General features: G+C 32.4%; 2 protein-coding genes across 6 annotated transcripts; one reads left to right on the plus strand and one right to left on the minus strand.

The window, feature by feature from the left end:
* The first annotated feature begins 5,713 nt into the window (after window positions 1–5,713).
* On the plus strand, window positions 5,714–6,367 carry LOC119680856 (mediator of RNA polymerase II transcription subunit 21). 3 transcript variants are annotated; one of them, XM_038093858.1, is made up of 3 exons: window positions 5,714–5,823; window positions 5,883–6,229; window positions 6,301–6,367. In XM_038093858.1, exons 1-3 carry the CDS (start codon window positions 5,782–5,784, stop codon window positions 6,329–6,331), a joined length of 420 nt encoding a protein of 139 aa, XP_037949786.1. In that variant the 5' UTR covers window positions 5,714–5,781; the 3' UTR covers window positions 6,332–6,367. The 3 variants fall into 3 exon arrangements, with proteins under 3 accessions (XP_037949786.1, XP_037949784.1, XP_037949785.1); XM_038093856.1 differs by having other exon boundaries at window positions 6,283–6,346; XM_038093857.1 differs by lacking the exon at window positions 6,301–6,367 and having other exon boundaries at window positions 5,883–6,281.
* A 5,353-nt stretch (window positions 6,368–11,720) lies between these two features.
* Window positions 11,721–18,758, minus strand: LOC119686199 (histone-lysine N-methyltransferase SETD1). Of its 3 annotated transcripts, none has more exons than XM_038100705.1 (6): window positions 18,371–18,758; window positions 17,903–18,274; window positions 17,606–17,855; window positions 13,862–17,508; window positions 12,455–13,079; window positions 11,721–12,394 (listed from the first exon to the last, which is right to left on the minus strand). In XM_038100705.1, exons 2-6 carry the CDS (start codon window positions 18,172–18,174, stop codon window positions 12,221–12,223), a joined length of 4,968 nt encoding a protein of 1,655 aa, XP_037956633.1. In that variant the 5' UTR covers window positions 18,175–18,274; window positions 18,371–18,758; the 3' UTR covers window positions 11,721–12,220. The 3 variants fall into 3 exon arrangements, with proteins under 3 accessions (XP_037956633.1, XP_037956634.1, XP_037956631.1); XM_038100706.1 differs by having other exon boundaries at window positions 13,862–16,599; window positions 16,672–17,508; window positions 17,903–18,758; XM_038100703.1 differs by having other exon boundaries at window positions 17,903–18,758.
* Window positions 18,759–19,650: the final 892 nt, after the last annotated feature.

Raw genomic sequence — 19,650 nt, forward strand, 5'->3', positions numbered from 1 at the left:
TTGCTTTCGATATGGACGACAAGGACACCAAGCGCGGGGATGTCAGAACCCTCGTATCCTCTTCTGTTGGCAGTGCGGCAGACGTGATGTACGAACAATTGATTGCTGTCGAAAAGTTCCGGGAAACTTCCAGCGGTCACGCCGTCCAGAAGCAAGGGGCGTGACCGAAATTCCAACACCGTCTCAGAACCATTCATAATTGAAAATAATCGTCTTCTTATCAAAATATTCATTCAGGATCAACAGATGACAGCCATGGTTGATACAGGGGCCAGTAAATGTTTTATTCATCCGGGCATAGCAAAACGTTTATATGGCAAACACAACGAAGTAGATTTGGTGGTACGTTTGGCAGATGGTTCACCGCGGAACATAAATACAATAATTCACACATCCCTGCGAATCGGGGCCTGTGACTATGCAGTTGAACTATTAGTGTTGGAAGGAATGGTACATGATATGGTCTTGGGGATGGACTTCCTGGTTTCGGCGTCAAGTATCTTCAAAATAGGGGAAAATACAGTCAAACTTAGTAAAACTACAAATGTGAAACGCGAGATGGTAATGCTGAATTCTACAGTAAGTGAATCGGAACATGTGGACAAATTCTTAGCTCGCGAATTAGCGAAGTTCGATACTCTTGAAGGACTGTCCAATATCACCACACATTCCATCACCATGAAGGATGACAGACCGATTAAGCAAAGATACTATCCTCGAAACCCGGTCATGCAACAAATACTGGACAAAGAAATAAATGAATTATTACAAAAAGGTTGTATCGAACGCTCTCATAGCCCTTATAGCTCACCGGTGGTATTAGTGAAGAAAAAGGATGGTAGTTGGCGACTTTGCATAGATTATCGTCAGGTAAATGCACACTCAATACCAGATGCCTACCCGATTCCTCGTATACAACACATTCTAGATCAACTCAGAGACGCCAAATATATCAGCAGCCTTGATCTCAAGAACGGGTATTGGCAAATACCAATGGCTGAACAAAGTAAAGAATATACTGCGTTTACAGTACCTGGTCGAGGGCTATTTCAGTGGCGCGTGATGCCTTTTGGACTGCACTCCGCTCCAGCAACATTTCAACGAGCGTTAGACACAGTGATTGGTCCTGATATGGAACCTTTTGCTTTTGCATATCTCGATGACATCATCATAATTGGTCATACACTGAAGGAACATATGGAAAATTTGCGAAAGGTATTCCATCGACTAAGGTGTGCAAATCTAAAAATCAACGTACAGAAATGTAAATTTTTCATGAAAGAAATAAAGTATCTTGGGCATTTGGTGACACCACATGGTATACACACTGATCCCGAAAAGATTGCAGCCATAAAAGAGTTACCTGTACCAAAAGACCTCAAGGAACTACGACGGTGTATTGGAATCGCCTCGTGGTATCGCCGTTTTGTACCACACTTTTCAAATACAATACAACCCCTTACGATGTTATTAAAGAAAGGTAAACGATGGCAATGGACGTCAGAGCAACAAGTGGCGTTCGATATGTTGAAAGAAAAATTAACGAGTGCCCCAATTTTAGCGTGCCCCAATTTCACCGAACAATTTGTATTGCAGACAGATGCTAGTAATTTTGGACTTGGAGCAATATTGACCCAAGAAATAGACGGCGAAGAAAAGGTGATAGCTTATGCAAGTCGCAGTTTAAATCCAGCTGAGAAAAACTACTCGACGACTGAAAAGGAGTGTCTGGCGATTGTTTGGGGAGTAAGAAAAATGAAACAATATTTAGAAGGTTATCGTTTCGTAGTCATAACCGATCATCTGGCGCTGAAATGGTTAAACAACATTGAAAATCCAACTGGTCGTATCGCGCGCTGGGCGCTAGAGCTGCAACAATTCAATTTTGAGGTACAATATAGAAAAGGAAAGTATAATGTCGTCGCCGATGCACTATCTCGTCAACCTCAAACTACACTGGCCCTGGTGAATATACCTGATATGAAAAAAGAAGATGGACAGTCTTGTATATGGTTAACGAACTTGAGAAGAGCAATAACCGATAATCCAAGTAAATACCCCGACTATTCTATCGAAAATAATCAGCTGTACCGTCGTATACCCAACTCTTATAGCAACGAGGGACATCCTTGCTGGAAACTGTGTGTACCGCAAGCCATTCGGCCTCAAGTATTAAAAGAGTGTCACAATGATATCACGGCAGGGCACTTAGGTAATCAAAAAACGATCCTTCGAGTTACATCGAGATATTTTTGGCCAGGAATGTATCGCGACATCAAAGAATATGTGCGGAAGTGTGATACCTGTCAAAAATACAAGGTCAGTCAACAGCCTAGTGCAGGAAAGATGTTAACGAGTTTACCAGAAGAGCCATGGGTAACAGTATGTGCAGATTTTATTGGGCCCTTACCACGTTCAGTTAAAGGAAATACGGTAGCGTTGGTATTTTTTGATAAGTTCTCTAAATGGGTGGAGATTATACCAATGAGGAACGCCACGACGGCCGGTGTTAAAAAAGCCTTCAGAGAAAACATCATGGCGCGGTTTGGGATTCCGAAGATCTTGGTCACAGACAATGGAACACAATTTACGAGCAAGGTGTTTCAAAAATTCTTAGTCGAGTTGGGCATAAAACATCAACATACAGCCCCTTATACACCTCAGGAGAACCCGACTGAACGTGCAAATCGTACAATAAAAACAATGATCGCGCAAAACTCAATAGTTGACCACCGACACTGGGACGAGTGTTTACCCGAAATCGTGTTAGCGATAAACTCCTCTATTTCGTGTTCAACAGGTTTCAGTCCGGCATATATTACTCAAGGTAGAGAGCTTCGAATGCCGAGTACATTATATGATGCAGTGACACCAGGACTTGGAAGAGCTACAGAATCTCCAGATAACAAAGCACGAAAGTTACTTGAAATATACGCTATTGCTAGCAGAAACATGGGAAAAGCATCACAAGACCAGGCAAGATATTATAACCTCCGACGACGGGAGTGGAAACCAGAACTTGGCACACTGGTACTTAATCGTTCACAACCACTATCTAATGCACTAGACGGCTTTAATGCAAAATTAGCCCCGAAATATTCAGGACCGTATGAAGTAATAGACTTTGTATCACCGGTCATAGTGAAGCTGCGTGAACTACATGGCGATAAAATAATTTCGGCTCACCTAAGTCGAATTAAACAGTATCATTGTTAATTTAAAATTATTTTGTACCACTTACTTAATCTTGTTTATCTTTATAGTTGTCATCATTCTGAAAATTCGCTGTCAGATGAGGTGAGCGAGAGTCGTCTGGAAGACATCCTGCAGATCACGGCCCCTCCTGATTGGTGGGACATACTTCATACACCTCCTCGAGTGACGAATAGCAGTGATTGCCCTCCAACGCCTCCAATTGCCAAAACCATTTTAAACCGCCAAGAAAATGACAACAAGCACTATCGCAAACGAAGCTGGCCGTTTAAGTCAGGTGATACAGAAGCAAGAGATGATTACATGAACCATTTCCATGAACAGCGAGTTATACAGCACTCTATGAGACAAACCATAAACAACTGGGATTGTCCAGCAACTCCTCCAACCGCTAAAGCCATTCTACAACAGCAAAACGCCCACGAGAAAGCAGTCACATCAAAGCATAATAATGAAGATACCACTGCTGAATTTCTGAATGAAGACTTTAGCCCGGCGAGAATACTACAGAAGCAGGGCTATGATTTAAAGAAGTGGTCCAGAGGCAGGCGTCATCGGTTCAAGGCGACATGGGACGGCAAAACTCGACTGATTCGTATCGCCAGAAATGGAGATATCCGCATTGATATCCTTTCGTAAAGGAAGGAGGGAGTGTAACGATTACAATTTTTGCAATTTTTAAATTGTCACAACGTCGTGGGTATGGCTGTTTTTTTTGAATATTAATTTTTTTTAATTAATATAGTTCGAACTATATTAATTAAAATAAATTCAAATTAATTTCCGCGAATTCCACTGCCGCCATCAACCGAATTTTTTTACAATGGGCAAACTGAAATTGCAATAAAGTAAAAAGGAAATTAAAGTTGTGTATACTAATATATTGGAAGAATGCTCTACTGCCCTTGTTGAATATTAGTTGGATCGAACTTTATGAATTAATTAAATTAATTTAAAGAAATTTCCGTAAATGGCACTGAAACACATTTTATAAAAAAAGAAAGATCAAAACAAAATTATAATAAAGAAACGAGCTGTCAAATTAAGAAAGCTTTTGAGCAAAGATGTGGAACTGAAACAAAGCTTAGTCCAGAAACAACCCATAACTTCCACATGAATTCGCCTTGAGGCGGGATTTCCATTGGTGCATTGCAGTGGGATTAGTTAACGAGCTTCGATCACGGTCGTTGAACTCTAACGTAGTTACAGCTGATACCGTTGATCGTTAACGATATAAAACTGCGTGCATCAGAAAGAAGAGCTCTCTTGGTTTTTGATTTTCTTGGACACAGTGCGGTGAAGTGTCGAACAACAAATTTTTTTTAAAAAAAAAAAAAAAGGCTCGGAAGTGTGGCTTATTTCTTCTTTGTGTTGAATAAAAGTAAAAAAAGTGAAACATTTATAAACCTATTAGTATGATACATAGTTAAATTTAAATAAAGAAGTTTGAATCTTAGAAATTTTAATTAAAATAATAAAATCGCTCGTGATTGATTTTGAACACAACGTATGGTACCCGCGACACGGCGCGAAGCGGTAAAAATATTTGTGGTGGACTTAACAATATAAATCGAAAAATTTATTTGAGTTACTTTGAAAAATTTTAAAGAACAACAGTACAAAAAGAAATAATCGACGGCTTTAACAGTGGTCGATTATAAGAGTCCGTACAAGTACAAGTTCTTTACGAATTTCGTATATCCTAACGAAAGTGTTGACACCGCAGGCAACGGGCGCGGCGCGGCTTGGGTGTCCTCTCGACATGCTGATGAACACAAGGAGGTAATTGAAATCTTAAGTGCTGCTGGATTTTTTTTCTTTTCACCCTGAATTGGATGTTACATCATTACGAAGCTGAAATGTTAAGGTAATGTTCGATCTATTGAATAGTTCTTTTGCTGAAATAATATGCGTATAAAAATTGTCAAATAGAAAAACATAAGAAAAAAAAAATTAATGTACAATTAAATGTAATTTAATTTTGTTTTAATATTATTTTAAAATTCATAATTGTTTTGAAATTTAATTATTTATTTATTTCATATAATTAAAAAAAAAAAAAAGTGTTATACAATTTTCGATCTCTGGAATAATTCTTTTGCTGAAATAAAAATGCGTATAAAAATTGTCAAATAGAAAAACGTACAATATTATAATCTAATTTTCTTTTGAATTATTTATTTATTTTCTATAATTAAAATTTTTATATTGTTAAAAAAAGAATTTTATTTGTTGTCTATTATTGTTTATTACATCGCAACGGTGGAAACTACGTTGTTAAACGCTTGGGTCTCTGCGAATAAAAATTTCTTGTAAGACCTTGGACTCGGCTGAGTACTACCCCGGATACAAAAAGTAGGTTCATTACATATTAAATATTGAAAAACTCACTAACAACGTGAGGGTGATATGGCATATATGTATACGTGGCGATACAGCGAGTCGTACAACAGGCTGTATTAAAACTTGAAGTTTGATGTTTGTAATTTTGATCGGATTCTATTCAAAAACAATTTTGTATTGGATATGGTTAAAACTGTGAGTTTTTACTAGCAGTAAAGTGTTAGAATGGCTGATCGACTAACACAGTTACAAGATACAGTTAATCAGGTTTGTATATGAAGAATGTACAACATTTTAGGTGAAATATATAAATTGTTATATTAAAGCAAGCCGAGCATTTTTGCAACGCTATTGGAATCATACAACAAACTTCTTACCCGAGCAAATTTACGAATTTTGAACGAACTGGTTCACAGACGCCAAAGCAAAATGCTACCTTAGATGACTTCGCCCAACTTTTTTCTCAACTAATATCTAGATGTGCCAAGGATATCGACACTTTAATTGAATCATTGCCTAACGAGGACAGTTCGAATGAGCTACAGAATCAAAGTCTGAAGCGTCTTGAAGTTGAGAATCAGGAGGCTGCTGAACAATTGGAAAATATCGTTAAATCCGGGGATCACATGCTAGCAAAAATTCAGTCAGCCTTAGAAGATATCGCAATTGCACAGTTAAATATGCAAATAAATTTAAAAAAACAAAAATAAACACATAATTATAAAGATCTGTTTCATTTTGCAGGAACGTACTGGTACGAAACTATTATCTATAATATGTTTGGTAACATGATTGTTTCTACTTTCAATTAGTGAAACATTCTTTACTATAATATATCATTCAAAACAGTGTTAGCATTTTTTAATTTTGGCTTTTAAAATAGTCGTGTTATTGTTTCGGATTTTTTGTGAATCGGTCAACGTTTTAAAAAATTGATACTAACAATTGTTTAGTAACACTTTTTATTTACTGAAATAAATTAATCAATCTACAGATTGTATGGTAAGTTGCGGTAACTATAAGTTATTTCTAAATTATATATATTTTTATTAATAAATTTCCCTCGGTACAAACATATATTTGCTTGCAATAGTTGATATACAAAGTGTTGCAAAAAGCTAGGCTAGGAATGGAAAATACTTCAAAGCATATTTTGCGTTATTGAATACAATTATTCGTCTTCCATTATTAAATGCAAATATTCACTTTGCATTTTATAATTAATTCTATTACTCGTTCTATTACGTTATTGAATGCTAATATTATTCATTTTGCATTATTAAATGTATATATATAAATTAAATATATAAATTTTAAATTGAAAAACAGTGAGAAAATATGTTTGTGTTTCAATCTATTTCTTTTACCTCATTGAATATTATTTATAATAGTATTTATATATATTTGTAATTATTTGTATTTATTTAATTATAATTATTAGTATTTATAAATATATATACATATATATATATATATACATTTTTATGAAAGTTATAAAAAAAAATATATTATTGTTTTATTCTTCCTATTCTAAATAAAATAGGAGTCGAACTTTTGTCCCTATTCCAATTTCCCCTATTCTAAATAAATTTTAAATAAAAAAGAAAGAAAAAATTCGTACCGAACTTCGTGTAGTTACAAATGCTGCTTCAGTTGATGGAAAATAATCCAGATTTTGCTAACGGTTTCCATAAGGAAAGCAAAGAAAACGTTGCTGGGTTCAAGAGCAATGCAGTAAAAACCCTTAAGTGGAAGGCTTGCCTCTGAAAAAATTTCGATTGAACTCCACAGAAGACCCCATAACATTTCAGTCACAGTGTTCAACAGCACAGGTAACTGAAACTGAATCTGAGAAGTTCGAATATGAAGAAACTTCTTTGTCTAAAGCTTTGGCCAAAAAAATTGTCTATCCAATTACCAAAGTATTAGCAAGCGATAGAGATATTGCTATAAAAGAGAAACTGGCATACTCATATAAAAGAAAATATGCGACACCACCAAACTTTAAATAAGAAACAATAAGGAAAATAGCACCAAAAAGTAAACCAGTCCCTTGAAAAAATATACGCAAATATTTCCGGATAAAAAAAAAAAACAAAAACATCAAAAATTGGAGGAACAAAAGTGATACTATTTATGTATTGAAAAATTCAAATTACGAAAAATTAAGGAAAACTTATAAAAAATCGTCAATTTTTAGAAATAGTTTTTGTAATATGGTTCGCAAGTTTTCGAAGTGTGTAGCTAATACATTGCAATTTACGTCGACCTATCTAACTTGGAACTGTTTCTTGTAAACGGCTCCACAGGTTTTCATTTCTTATTCTTTCAAGGCATATGTATTTTTGCTTCAATGCGGTTATAACCTTTACATGTTTCACAAATATAAAAGAGTACAGATTTTATAATTAATTTGAAAAAGCGGAGTTTCGTTTTATGAGATATTTAGTTCGATTTCCATATGTTCATCAGCATATCAAAGTTAGAGTTTGCTTTGTTGACGACATCATCAGCACCAGTTTTAGCTGTAACTACACTCCACCAGATACACAAAGTTTTGCACTCACTCTAAGTTTTCTTCGCTTAACTTAAGCACCAGACATTATATGGAGCAGTAGCCGCTGCTTAATATTTGTTTTTTTTTAATTGATTTTCAAGTCAGCAATTTTGCTATTGATCACTAGTTAGATCAGCCAATAACTACACTACAACCAATATCGCTCTCAGGAACATTATACATACTGAGCCTCGCCACCACCTCAAGGTAGCAATCCCTGGAGAAGAAAAAATGAATAATGGTAATAGTTCTGCCCTTTTTTGATTTCAGCTTCATTTCGTTGTACCCTGATTTGTCTAGTGGATGTTATACTATGCTCTTAACTGATTTATTTTATATGCCCAAATTTTCTTTTGGATAATTTTGTGAAATACCATACACAAATAAGGTCATATATACATATTTCAGGCGTTAGTCTAAAGAGAATATACGGTTTGTGTCAATGTTGGTTTCTAAAGTGAGGCATAAGAAAGAGTAATTACAAGTAGTGAATGTATTTTTTGACAAAATATACATATTTGCAAAGTGTATATCTTCAAATAGAGCATATCCCAAAAGTTGTGCTACTTATGCCTGAATTGCTCTTTCTACCCCTTTAAATAATTTTAAGTTTCAATTTATATATACATATACAGTCTAACTTCTATAACTCGAATTCTAATTTTGCAAAGAATAGGTTCGACTTATGGAAACATCTAGTTAGAGAATTTTTTTATTTTTGAAAGAAACTAGAATCACATTTTAATATATTTATTTATTTGCAATCAAATAAGGCACAGAAGTTATAGCAAAGTAAAATATTCAGAAATTAGGGTTTGGGACTTTAATTTTTTTCTTATTTTCAGTAAAAAGAGATTCCACTTTATTCATACTCTTATAGTGATCATCATTTGTAGTATCATGCGTTTGCAAATATAAATTTTGAATAAGTCTTCTACTTCATTCTTGGAAGGTTGATAGACAATTACATCCACCGAACCCTCATCATCACTTTCCGTTGCGCTTAGGTTTGGATAAACTAATTCAGAGCTATAATGCTCAATAATATCGTTATCTTTAGGAAAGTTTGATGTACAAATTTCATTGTCAAGCTCAATATAAACGTTAAGAGTAGCATTGGAAGTTATTTTATTTACTGCAAACCACGCTGCTAGCGACTGGCATTTGCACAAAGAAGCAACATAAGAAAGAAAAAATTAAACATTTGATTTGGAAAAGGGACTTCCCCTAACACCAAAATGGATTCATACTTAAAACAAAATTCAACTTATAGAATGCACTTTCCCATATTCCTGTGAGCACGGAACAAAATTTTTGTTCGAGTTATAGAAGTTCGAGTTATGGAAGCAGATTTGCATGTAATTTGCTTTCTAAAACTTTGGTGCACTGTTTTTGGTTCGAGTTATGGAAGTTTGACTTTATATATATATATATATATATATATATATATATATATATATATATATATATATATATATATATATAATTATTTAGGAACATGTTTCTAGTGCTATTAAGACACATCTTTACAATTATGTATCATTCTCTATCATATTTCTGGAAAGTCATTTTGTATTCATATTCGGAGAGCATTTTTATTGCACCTCTTCAAAACGACGAATATGCGACATTACTAAGTCGTTCGCCTCTTCTTAAAACTATGATCATTAGCTTGGTTAATTTCATTTCCATATTCCACTGCAAGTGATAAGATTCATCCTTTAAATCTTCCTTTCTTCAAATATAACATGGACAATTGTCAATAGATTATATATGCACTGTAAAGTTAAATATTTTGCACTAAACCCTGTTTAGAATTTATTTAAAATATTATGTCTTTCCATCATTTGTACCAGTCTTTGAATATACTATTTTTACCAATATTTTTGCTATGAAGCTCATGAACGATATTCCATGATAGTTGGCGGCTTGATTAGCGTCACCTTTCTTTAATATCTTTCTTTAATAATATTTTGTTTGTGCTAAGGCATTACTCTAATGGCCCTTTACCGTAAATCTCATTGTAGAAGAACTCACTAGGTATACAGTTCTTCTTAGCGCCCTATTTTACTTCCACCTTTAAGTATTTCTATTTTAGAGTGTTATTTGCTTATCGAAGAAATCATAATTTTATTACATTTCACCATACTATATATCGGTTGAATTTAGATTAGAATTTAGAATTCTTCTAAAGTGGTTTTAAAAATCATTTACCCCAATGACATTTGTTAATTTGAAGCAAAGATATTACTTTTCTCGTCATTTACAAGCACTAATTGCTATTTTTAGTCTTGTTGAGTTCAACTTGTATCTTGTACGAACTATTTTCTTCTATTGTGGCATTGGTTTTTACATTCCTTATTTAGCTCTATATATTTAAGTCTATCTGTCTTTCCAGTTGTGTAATACCGGATTTACACAGGTTTCATTCTTTATTCTTTAGCTGCGAAATATTTTCAAATGACATCTAAAATCAAGAAGAAAATCAAACATATTGATTGATAGATTTATTATATATAACTACTTTCAAAAATTATTTTCTTTGCGCATATGATATATATACATACTGCACAATACTGTACGACGGCGAACTGTCCAAGTTAAAATCAACTTGATTTTGTAGAAATCACAATTCAATCCTATTTCAGCAGTACAAATCTTCTTTATTTGATCTTATTTTGCTATTGAAATCAAGAATAATTTAAATTGACAGCTAAAATTACAATCGAACCTCTCGTGTAAATCCAGTATAATATATACATATAATAAAATTACATTGATACGTCATGTGAATCTATATTTTTGCTTATTAATTTCAGATGTCAGTTTAAAGTTTTTGACAGCTAAAATTACAATCAAAACTCACGTAAATCTAGTATTACGATATTTGTTAACAAGAGTTTTATTTCTTGCACGAAAACAATTAGCATCAAGCATCAGCATTGGCATCACAGAACTTCTAGCACAATTGTTTGCCTTTCGCTATTTGTATTATATTTAGATTATCTTAAGATTATAGATAGGCATACTGTCAAACCGCGATTTAACTTTAACCGTAAGTTAAGGGTAAGTGTTACAATATACTATAAGAAATTACCGCAAAATCTATGACAGAACTAAGTGCTGTAATAAAAGGAAAACTTCGAACTTTAATCCCTAATTTTTCGCACCGTCATGCGCTGAAGCAGTTTGCTGATGATTAAACCCGATACATTTTTTAGCCTGACCATTTAATTTTCCATGGGACTCAAATATTGAGTTTTCAAAATTCTATGTAAGATAAAATATGTGAAACAATATTGACTTCTTCAGACTACAAGAAACTGCTAGCCCATATAGAGTGATGAAATTATTTGTTATGAAAAGAAAACTTAAACTGAGACATGTAGTATAAAAAACCATCCAGCAAAAAGTTAAATTTTATGCAGATCAATGTATAACTTCTAATAATAACTGGAAAGCTGTTGCAAAAATTAATAGAGTGTGCAAAAGATTTACGTTCTTGACGAAATAAATCATTAATGATGAAGAGAAAATGCACCTGGATATAAATGTGATGGTATAGAAGCTTACACATAAATGTTAGAATTTAAGGCTTTTTATATAAATAATCACGTACAACTGTATTACATAATATTACATTTAAAGTTCTTTTAGATATTAAATGAGATTTACATACTTAATTTAGAATGTACACTTGTCAGATGAAAATAACTTTTATAATTTACATGCTATATTCTTTTAAAACATCCTATTAAAATAAAAATATCTTATTGCTAAAATACAGTAAGGTGGTGATCTGTAAATGAATTTTACATAAATAATTGAAATATATTCACGTCGAATTCAATTCAATGTGTACTTATATAAAGGTCTAATTAATAACACTAAGTAGTTGTTGAAAAGACATTTTTAGTTTTAATAAACAAAGAGTTTAACTATGATTATAAAACTGATTGCAAAGAACGCCAATAAACTTAAAAATTATATAATACACAGGAAGTATTGCAAGCAATTTATATACGGCCAACTTAATGTTAATAAGTAAAAGTTAATTAAAAAAATAAATTAAAGCTTATTTTAAGATTGAAACTTATTTATAATAGATTAATTCAGTGTTCCTCGACAACCTTGTGCTCCACATAAGCAAGCTATTTTATCTTCTTCAAGCGGAAATTTATAGTCATAGGTTATTTCCTCATTCACGCCTATCGGTTGCTTTGAGTATATGACTATTTTTTTTTCCGATTCGATTGTTATTACTTTTGCATAACAGTTTGGCTGTAATGATAAAAGAAAGTCTTATAATCTAATTTACAGTTTGATGAAAGTAATACTTACATTGCAACTATGATTTATAAAACGAGCTAAATTACCACATTTAGTAGCATCGATTATAGTTTCCATATCTATGCGAAATAGATATGAACTTCCAATTCCTCTTGATTCATAATTTGTTTCTCTTAAATCAGCTACCACAGGTCGTATCATTTGACCCACATACTCAATTACCATTTCATCTGCTGCAATTGGTTCCATTGCAAATAAACCCCAATCATGTATTGCAGATTTTGCAAACTTGAGTAATTTTTTTCGAAATTTAAGTTGATTAAATTTAAGAAGCTCTGATTCACCTATTGATGCAAACGCTGTTAAAAGTCTTCGTTGATTAGATCTTGCTTCGCGGGAAATGCCCTGCATTTTTGAAACAATTTTGTTGTGGGTAGGAAGCGCCTGTTCATCTACTCGATCTAAGGACAACGAATTGTCTGCATTTGCTTTAGCATGATGATATTTATGTTTAGCTTTCTCTCGTATATCAAGTTTGTAGTAACCCTCTGTCCGTGCACACCCAGTCTTATGACGAATTAATTCATCTTCTTTTTTACGTTTTTTATTTGAAGGTGGCATTAACGAACGATCAGTAATGCAATGATCAACCCAGTGCGTATTATTTAGCAAATATCTATAAGATAATCAAAAATTTTCAAAAATCATTTTCGCAAATCATGCAGATTGAAATCCTAAATAAACATCAAAATTAATAAAATATAAATATAACTATTGCACGCTCTCCCTTTGTAGAGTTAAGTATAAATTAGAAAATCATTTATAAGAGAAAATTATAGAGAATAAGATACATTTAAAGTTATGATCTGAGCAAGCTTTGAGTAAAAAGCTTTATTTGTAAGCTCAGGCTATTTGAATTTAAAAGTAGGAGCATTGCTCACTTAGTTTAGAATTTTGTTACGAACTTTATGAACGGAACACAGTAGAAATCACTACTAGTGTAAATAAATATTTTTTTAATAATCCTAACCAGCTTGCATTTATCAATTTACATAGTTATAATTTAGTTAAAGGAGCTAATTCTCGAAAGTTTTAATACCAAAAGAGTGCCAAAAATGTATCAATTTGTTGATCAAATTAATTTCATTAAAAACATATATTAATTGCAATATTTAATTCGAAATATAACAGTTTTTATCTTTCACTGTTCAGAAAATTAAATTAATTCTTTTTATTCGATGGTAATATAAAAATGTCGGTGAAAAAGTGACAGGCTCTTAGTTTATACATTAATTAGACTCTAATAAGGGGATCTACACTCTAATAAGTGCAGTTTAGAAACTGTACTCTTTAAAAGTTATTAATTTTTTACTTCTGTCATTGCCATGTTTTTTTCTTATGAATTTTTTTTAATTAGTTCTATGCAATATATATGCATAACATTATATCACAACTTACCCATATACATAATCATTATGTAAGTGTTTTTGATAACCCAACCGCATGTATTGTATATCTTCGGCATCTATCCCTTTCGTGAGGAACTCGTAAACTAATAATTGCTCCGTAGTTGGATCCCGTGGTGAAAATATTTCAGCAGGAATAAAATTATGAAATTGGTGTGAGTTAAACGTGGTTGAAAGATTTGTTTGGTTTGATTTTTGTATGCGATCAGACGATTCCCATTTGCGTTTTAGACGTATTGAATCTTTTCTTGGTCTTCCAGGACCAGGCTTTATAACTGATAATTCAAAATCAGAATACTGTTTTTTTGAGCTAAAATTATCATTATGTGTACTGTGTTGAGAAACGCATGTCGCATAGCTACCGTGATCATGAGAGAGGTGATGCTTGAATTGCACAGTTGTTTTTTCATTGAAATATGTATTATTTTTAGATGACTGATTTTTTTTGGTAGAAGTGTTATCAGCTTCAGGAGGTAATGAGTAACAATGCTCGAGTGCTACTTGGCTCGCTTGACTAGATGCATCATCAGAAGAATTCGGCGACATTTCAACACCATCTGTTTGGGAATTCATTGATTCTAACTTTAAAATATTTGACACATTCGTGTTTGTAGTGTCAATTTTATTGTATCCATTAGATAAGAACTGGTCGACATCAGATATATCTTTTTGTAATATATCTTGGGATCCAGTATTTTTTATATTAGAGCCATTTTTCAATTTATTTTCACTATTGGAGTCTACAGTATTTATCCTTGTAGTGATAACAGTTTTTTCACTGGATATTTCCATATTAGAACTAGGAGTATCTATAGAAGATGCTACACTGAGAGTATGTGATGCAGTGGTTTTTGAAGTATTTTGAACTGTTGTCGACAATTTCTCTGGTATTGGACTAGTAGTAGTATTGTTTTTAATTTCTTCCTGTTCTTCATTCTTTTGGCGTTTTTGTTCTTCCATAAATTCCTGTTCAATTTGTGCCATATATTCAGTATTCCGTCGTCGCCGTTCTTGATATTCTCGCTCCTCTTCAGAGTCACTATATATTCGATCAAACACTGATTTTTTTTCAGCTTCTGACAATTTTTTCTCTTTATTTATACCCACATCAATAACGTTCTGCTGATCTTCCAAATCTTTTGAAATGATAGGAGTATTTTCTGTTTTTGTAATTTTATTTTCTTCAATGCTTAAAGTGCTATCTTTACTTATATCTTCCAGATCAGACAGAGATGCTCTTCTTATATTTCTGCATATGGATGGAACCACGTCCTTAGTCACCTGTTCACATTCGGAGTCAGAATAAACGTTCGGTTTAGAGTCACAAGAATCAGAATTACGATGTTTAGAAACATTCGGTTTTAATTCTTCATCTGATATTAAACTCAAATCATCATAAGATACTGTACTCCCATTTTCACTACTTTGAAGCTCACCGTTTTCAGAGGAAGATGAAGAAACACTTGATGTACTTAATATACGATTATGTTTTGTAATAATTGAGAAACCTTTTGTTGTATTTAATTCTTCATTTTGTTGATAATTAAATTGTGAAATTGCAGAAACAGAATTACCCTCGTCTAACTCTGAATCTGAGCCATGAACCATTTCTTCTTGATCACTTAGATGCTTCTCTATATCTTTATTATTATGTGGACTTTTTTCTTTTCGTATGCGTCTAAATGAAGGCAATTTCGGTATAGAAGCACGTAAACCAATAGTAGAATATGAAGTGTAATCTGATATATCTCGTGTAATACTAGAAATCTGGTTATCAACTTTTGTACTAGATTGAATCGGAAATGTTAAACTTGTCGTTACGGGTAACGTTTTGTCTAAATTTTTATCACATTTATCTTTAAAGCGATTTTTTTGCAAATTTTCATCCCACCACATCTCAAATTTTTTATATGCAGTGCTTTCAATAATTTTTTTATTAAAATCACGCTTCAAAATTTGTTTAAGTTCATCACTTACACGATTTACCACTTCTTCAATTGGTTTAATATAATGTTCATATCTATTATGATAAATCTCTTTATAATTTTCATTTGATTTGCAGTGTGAAAGATTAAAATTATTATATTGTTCATTTATAACATAACTGGAATTTAATCCAGCAGCTCCAAATCCAGGAAGATAAGTTGATGGCATATATGCAGGATTTTGAAAATATTGAGACGAATTTATTTGTCCATATAAGAAGTTAGAGTACGTTACAGGGTAGGAATATATATCACTATTATTTTTTTCTGAATTAGGTAAATTCAAAGATGAATTCACCACAACATTAAAAGGTTCAGGTGGAGGCTTTTCTTCAATATGTTGTCCATTTCCATCTTGTGATGATATACTTGACAGCGATAACCTATCATCTTCTTTTAAATGACCTGAAATGATTGGGCTATATGATTCTTTTTTTAGTAATATTTCATCATCACTTGAAGATATATCACTGGTGCTTTGTTGAATCTTAGAATTTTGTGATTTTGGACGTTTAAATCGTTTATGGGAGAGCAATTTTGATTTCAATTTTTTGTTTTTATCTGCATCAATAATTCGTATTTCTTTATGAAATATTTTTTCCGTATCGGACTCACTACTATCCATTTGAAGAAATGGGGGTGCATCACCAAATGATTTACCTTTGAACATCATAGCTATTCTCGTATCTAAATCCACGTTCACAGCATTAACTTCATTATTTTCACTCAAGCCGGACGTAGAAAGCTGGAATGAAGATATTGTAGATTGCTTTGTACTATTTAAATATTCAAGCGAAGACTTTGATATAGGAGTTACCGGTTGAACTTCGGAATCATCATCCCAATTTGGTGTTGAATCTGGTTGTATAGTAGGCGGAGATACTTTTGGATGACTTATTGTCCAGTCTTTGCGATCCGTCCGATGACGGTTTGAATAATTATTGTAAGGCGAAAAATTTGAATTTTTAGCATCCAAATTCGTCGAGAAATAATTCGGAATTGACTGTATATTACTTGACGCCGACGTGTTCAATGAATTATATCTTGACGAAGTCGAATTGTCACCTAAATTGTCGCGCGTATGTAATTTAGGTTGCCTAGAAGAATATTTGTCACCACGCTCTTTACATATTTGATTTTTTTCCTTACTACCTAGATCTTTGTGTTTACCAGATATGTTACTGCGTCTGTCGTTATCTATAGATCTTTCTTTATCTCGATCTCTGTTGTGGTCATGTCGTTTGCTACCGTTTTTCATTGAATTATATTTATAATCAACAGACCGTTCCCTTTTTCTATGATAATGCCGATGCTTGGATCGGTCTTTATCATATGAAGATAAATATCGATCTCTGCTACGTTCTCGGTCGCGAGTAATTCTTATATCGGCATGATTCCGATCATTTCCATTATATCGTTCACGATTATGTGATAAAATTTGACGTTCTTCGTAACCTCTATCCTGTAATACTTTATTGCGTGAAGTACTTGTGACTATATGTGAAATTGGATTAGGTGCTTGTATAACAGTGTCGGACGAACTATGCTTCACAAGTTGAGTATTTGGTATAGATTGTCTGGGTTTTGCGGACATTATATTTTCAATTGTTGATTTACATAATGTACCAAATGGATCATAAAACACATTTATTAGCTATAAAAAAATATAAATTTTTAAAACTTCATTAATAACAAAACAATAATTCTAATAAACTGCTGAATTAAATTAAAAACGAGAATATTATTATTACCTTTCCCATAACAGATGTTTGGTTATATTTGTCAATACAAATGCGAGCAGCTTTTGGGGTTTCAAAAACAATACGTGCGACACCCAAGTGTTTATTACTGACTGGATGATGGTATATGTTAATATCGTCTTGAATTCCACATTTGTCCAACATCCCAGTTAAAAATGGTTTATCTATGTTGTCATTCAAATTAGTGATTGTTATTTCGACTGATGGTGGTTCTCCAACATAGTTCTTGTCAATTTTAAACCTAAAAACAACATATTAATTTTTTTTCAAATTTATATTCAAACATACCTGGGCACAGTTAATATCATGGGCTCAATAGGTCTTGATCGGATACGTGTTCCACCATGTCTAGGATCCATTACGACGATGGGTGTTAAACCTGAATCTGGTGGTGCGATACCATCGTAACGATACAATTTGATGACTCCCCTTATAAGTGAGGGGTCGGCCATTAATTTGAAATTTCTAGTTTTTAAAGCTACTTGGTCAGGATGAATAAGGTGGTCTTTGACATTTCCATCGTTACTTGTAGTTAAATTGCTTCGAATATAATTCTCCATGTTTTATGAAAGTATATAGCAATCCAACTAACGTGTTGAATGATAATTTCGTCTAAAATTTCTATATTCCCGTTCTAAAACTTTACCTTCCTTACATATTCTATTTAGACAATAAAAATTTGCAAAAATCAAACAACCCAATTAATGTAGTTAATAAGACAAATTGGATTTGATGGGTCAAATTGAAATAACTCACACGACTACAACGCTTTTGGAAAAAACTAGAAAATCACCACATTACAAAACATTTAACAATGATTTTATATGCAGCTTAAATTAATAAATTCATGTCTTAAAAAATACTAAAAATAGACACAGTCGGAGATAATTATTTGTAAATGATATTTAAAATTAATCGATGCCCAAATACTTCGCTAACACAGAGTCTAATCAGTTGATCTGATAGCCACTAAAAATAATTTCTTCCGAATACAAAAAGTCCGTGCGAATGAGATGACACGATAAACAATATATGTGGCCATTAATGTTTCTATATAAGACTTATACTATCCATCACGCTGCCAAGCATGTCGTCTGATTTCACTTCTTCCGCAGATTATGTAAACATGTTACACTTCACAAATATATAATACCTAGAGATTATATTTCATAATACATTTATTGGCCTCTTTAAGATTTTCATTTAGAATGCCAAATTCTTCAAATAATAAAATTGTTTGTATTTATAATACACACCTTACACATACATTTACTTTTTTATGGTCGAATTCTGCTCTATAGTTTGCACACAAAACGCCCACTTACTATGTTTCTATTCAGCAAAACTAATTAGCTACATCACACATTCAATAAAAAGTATTATTAGATCTGATAACTTTTTATTCAAACAGAAATGCTTCAACTTTGAAATTTTAGTTAAAATATATATGAAAGATATGGAAATACCAAATTAAAATATACATATAAAACACTAATAGCAGGGAGTCTATTCCTTAACTGAGTAAACTGCAATGTACACAAAAATTTGTTTACATTCTGATTTTGCTATTCCTTAACTGTGAACAGTGATTTTTACTGTCAAAAAATATACACTTTTCTCAAATTTTTTCCACTCGAAATTTGGCAATAACTTTTTAAAAAAATACAAAAGTTTGTGCATGATTATATATAAATCTGTATTACTATTCTTTTATAGGTTTTTAAAAATGAAAAAGGCAAAAAAGCAACCGAATAGCAAAATTTGTACTCGAAGATCAATATAGAATTATCTAACGATAGAAATATTTTGAATTTTTATACTATAAGAACTGTAAAAAGTTATAAAAACATGAAATATAAAATTTTTGGTATGAATATTATCAAAAAATTGCGTATTAATTCATATAATGTATACCATTTTGTTTACTTATTTATTTTCAGTAACTGAATTTATTCAGTATAAATACAAATTTCTTCACTCATAATTGTCAAAAATACATTCAGCACGAAAAACTCCCTAGTACTTGAGAACTAGCA

The sequence above is a fragment of the Teleopsis dalmanni genome, chromosome 2 (genome assembly GCF_002237135.1).
Source record: "Teleopsis dalmanni isolate 2A chromosome 2, ASM223713v2, whole genome shotgun sequence".
Lineage (NCBI taxonomy): Eukaryota > Metazoa > Arthropoda > Insecta > Diptera > Diopsidae > Teleopsis > Teleopsis dalmanni.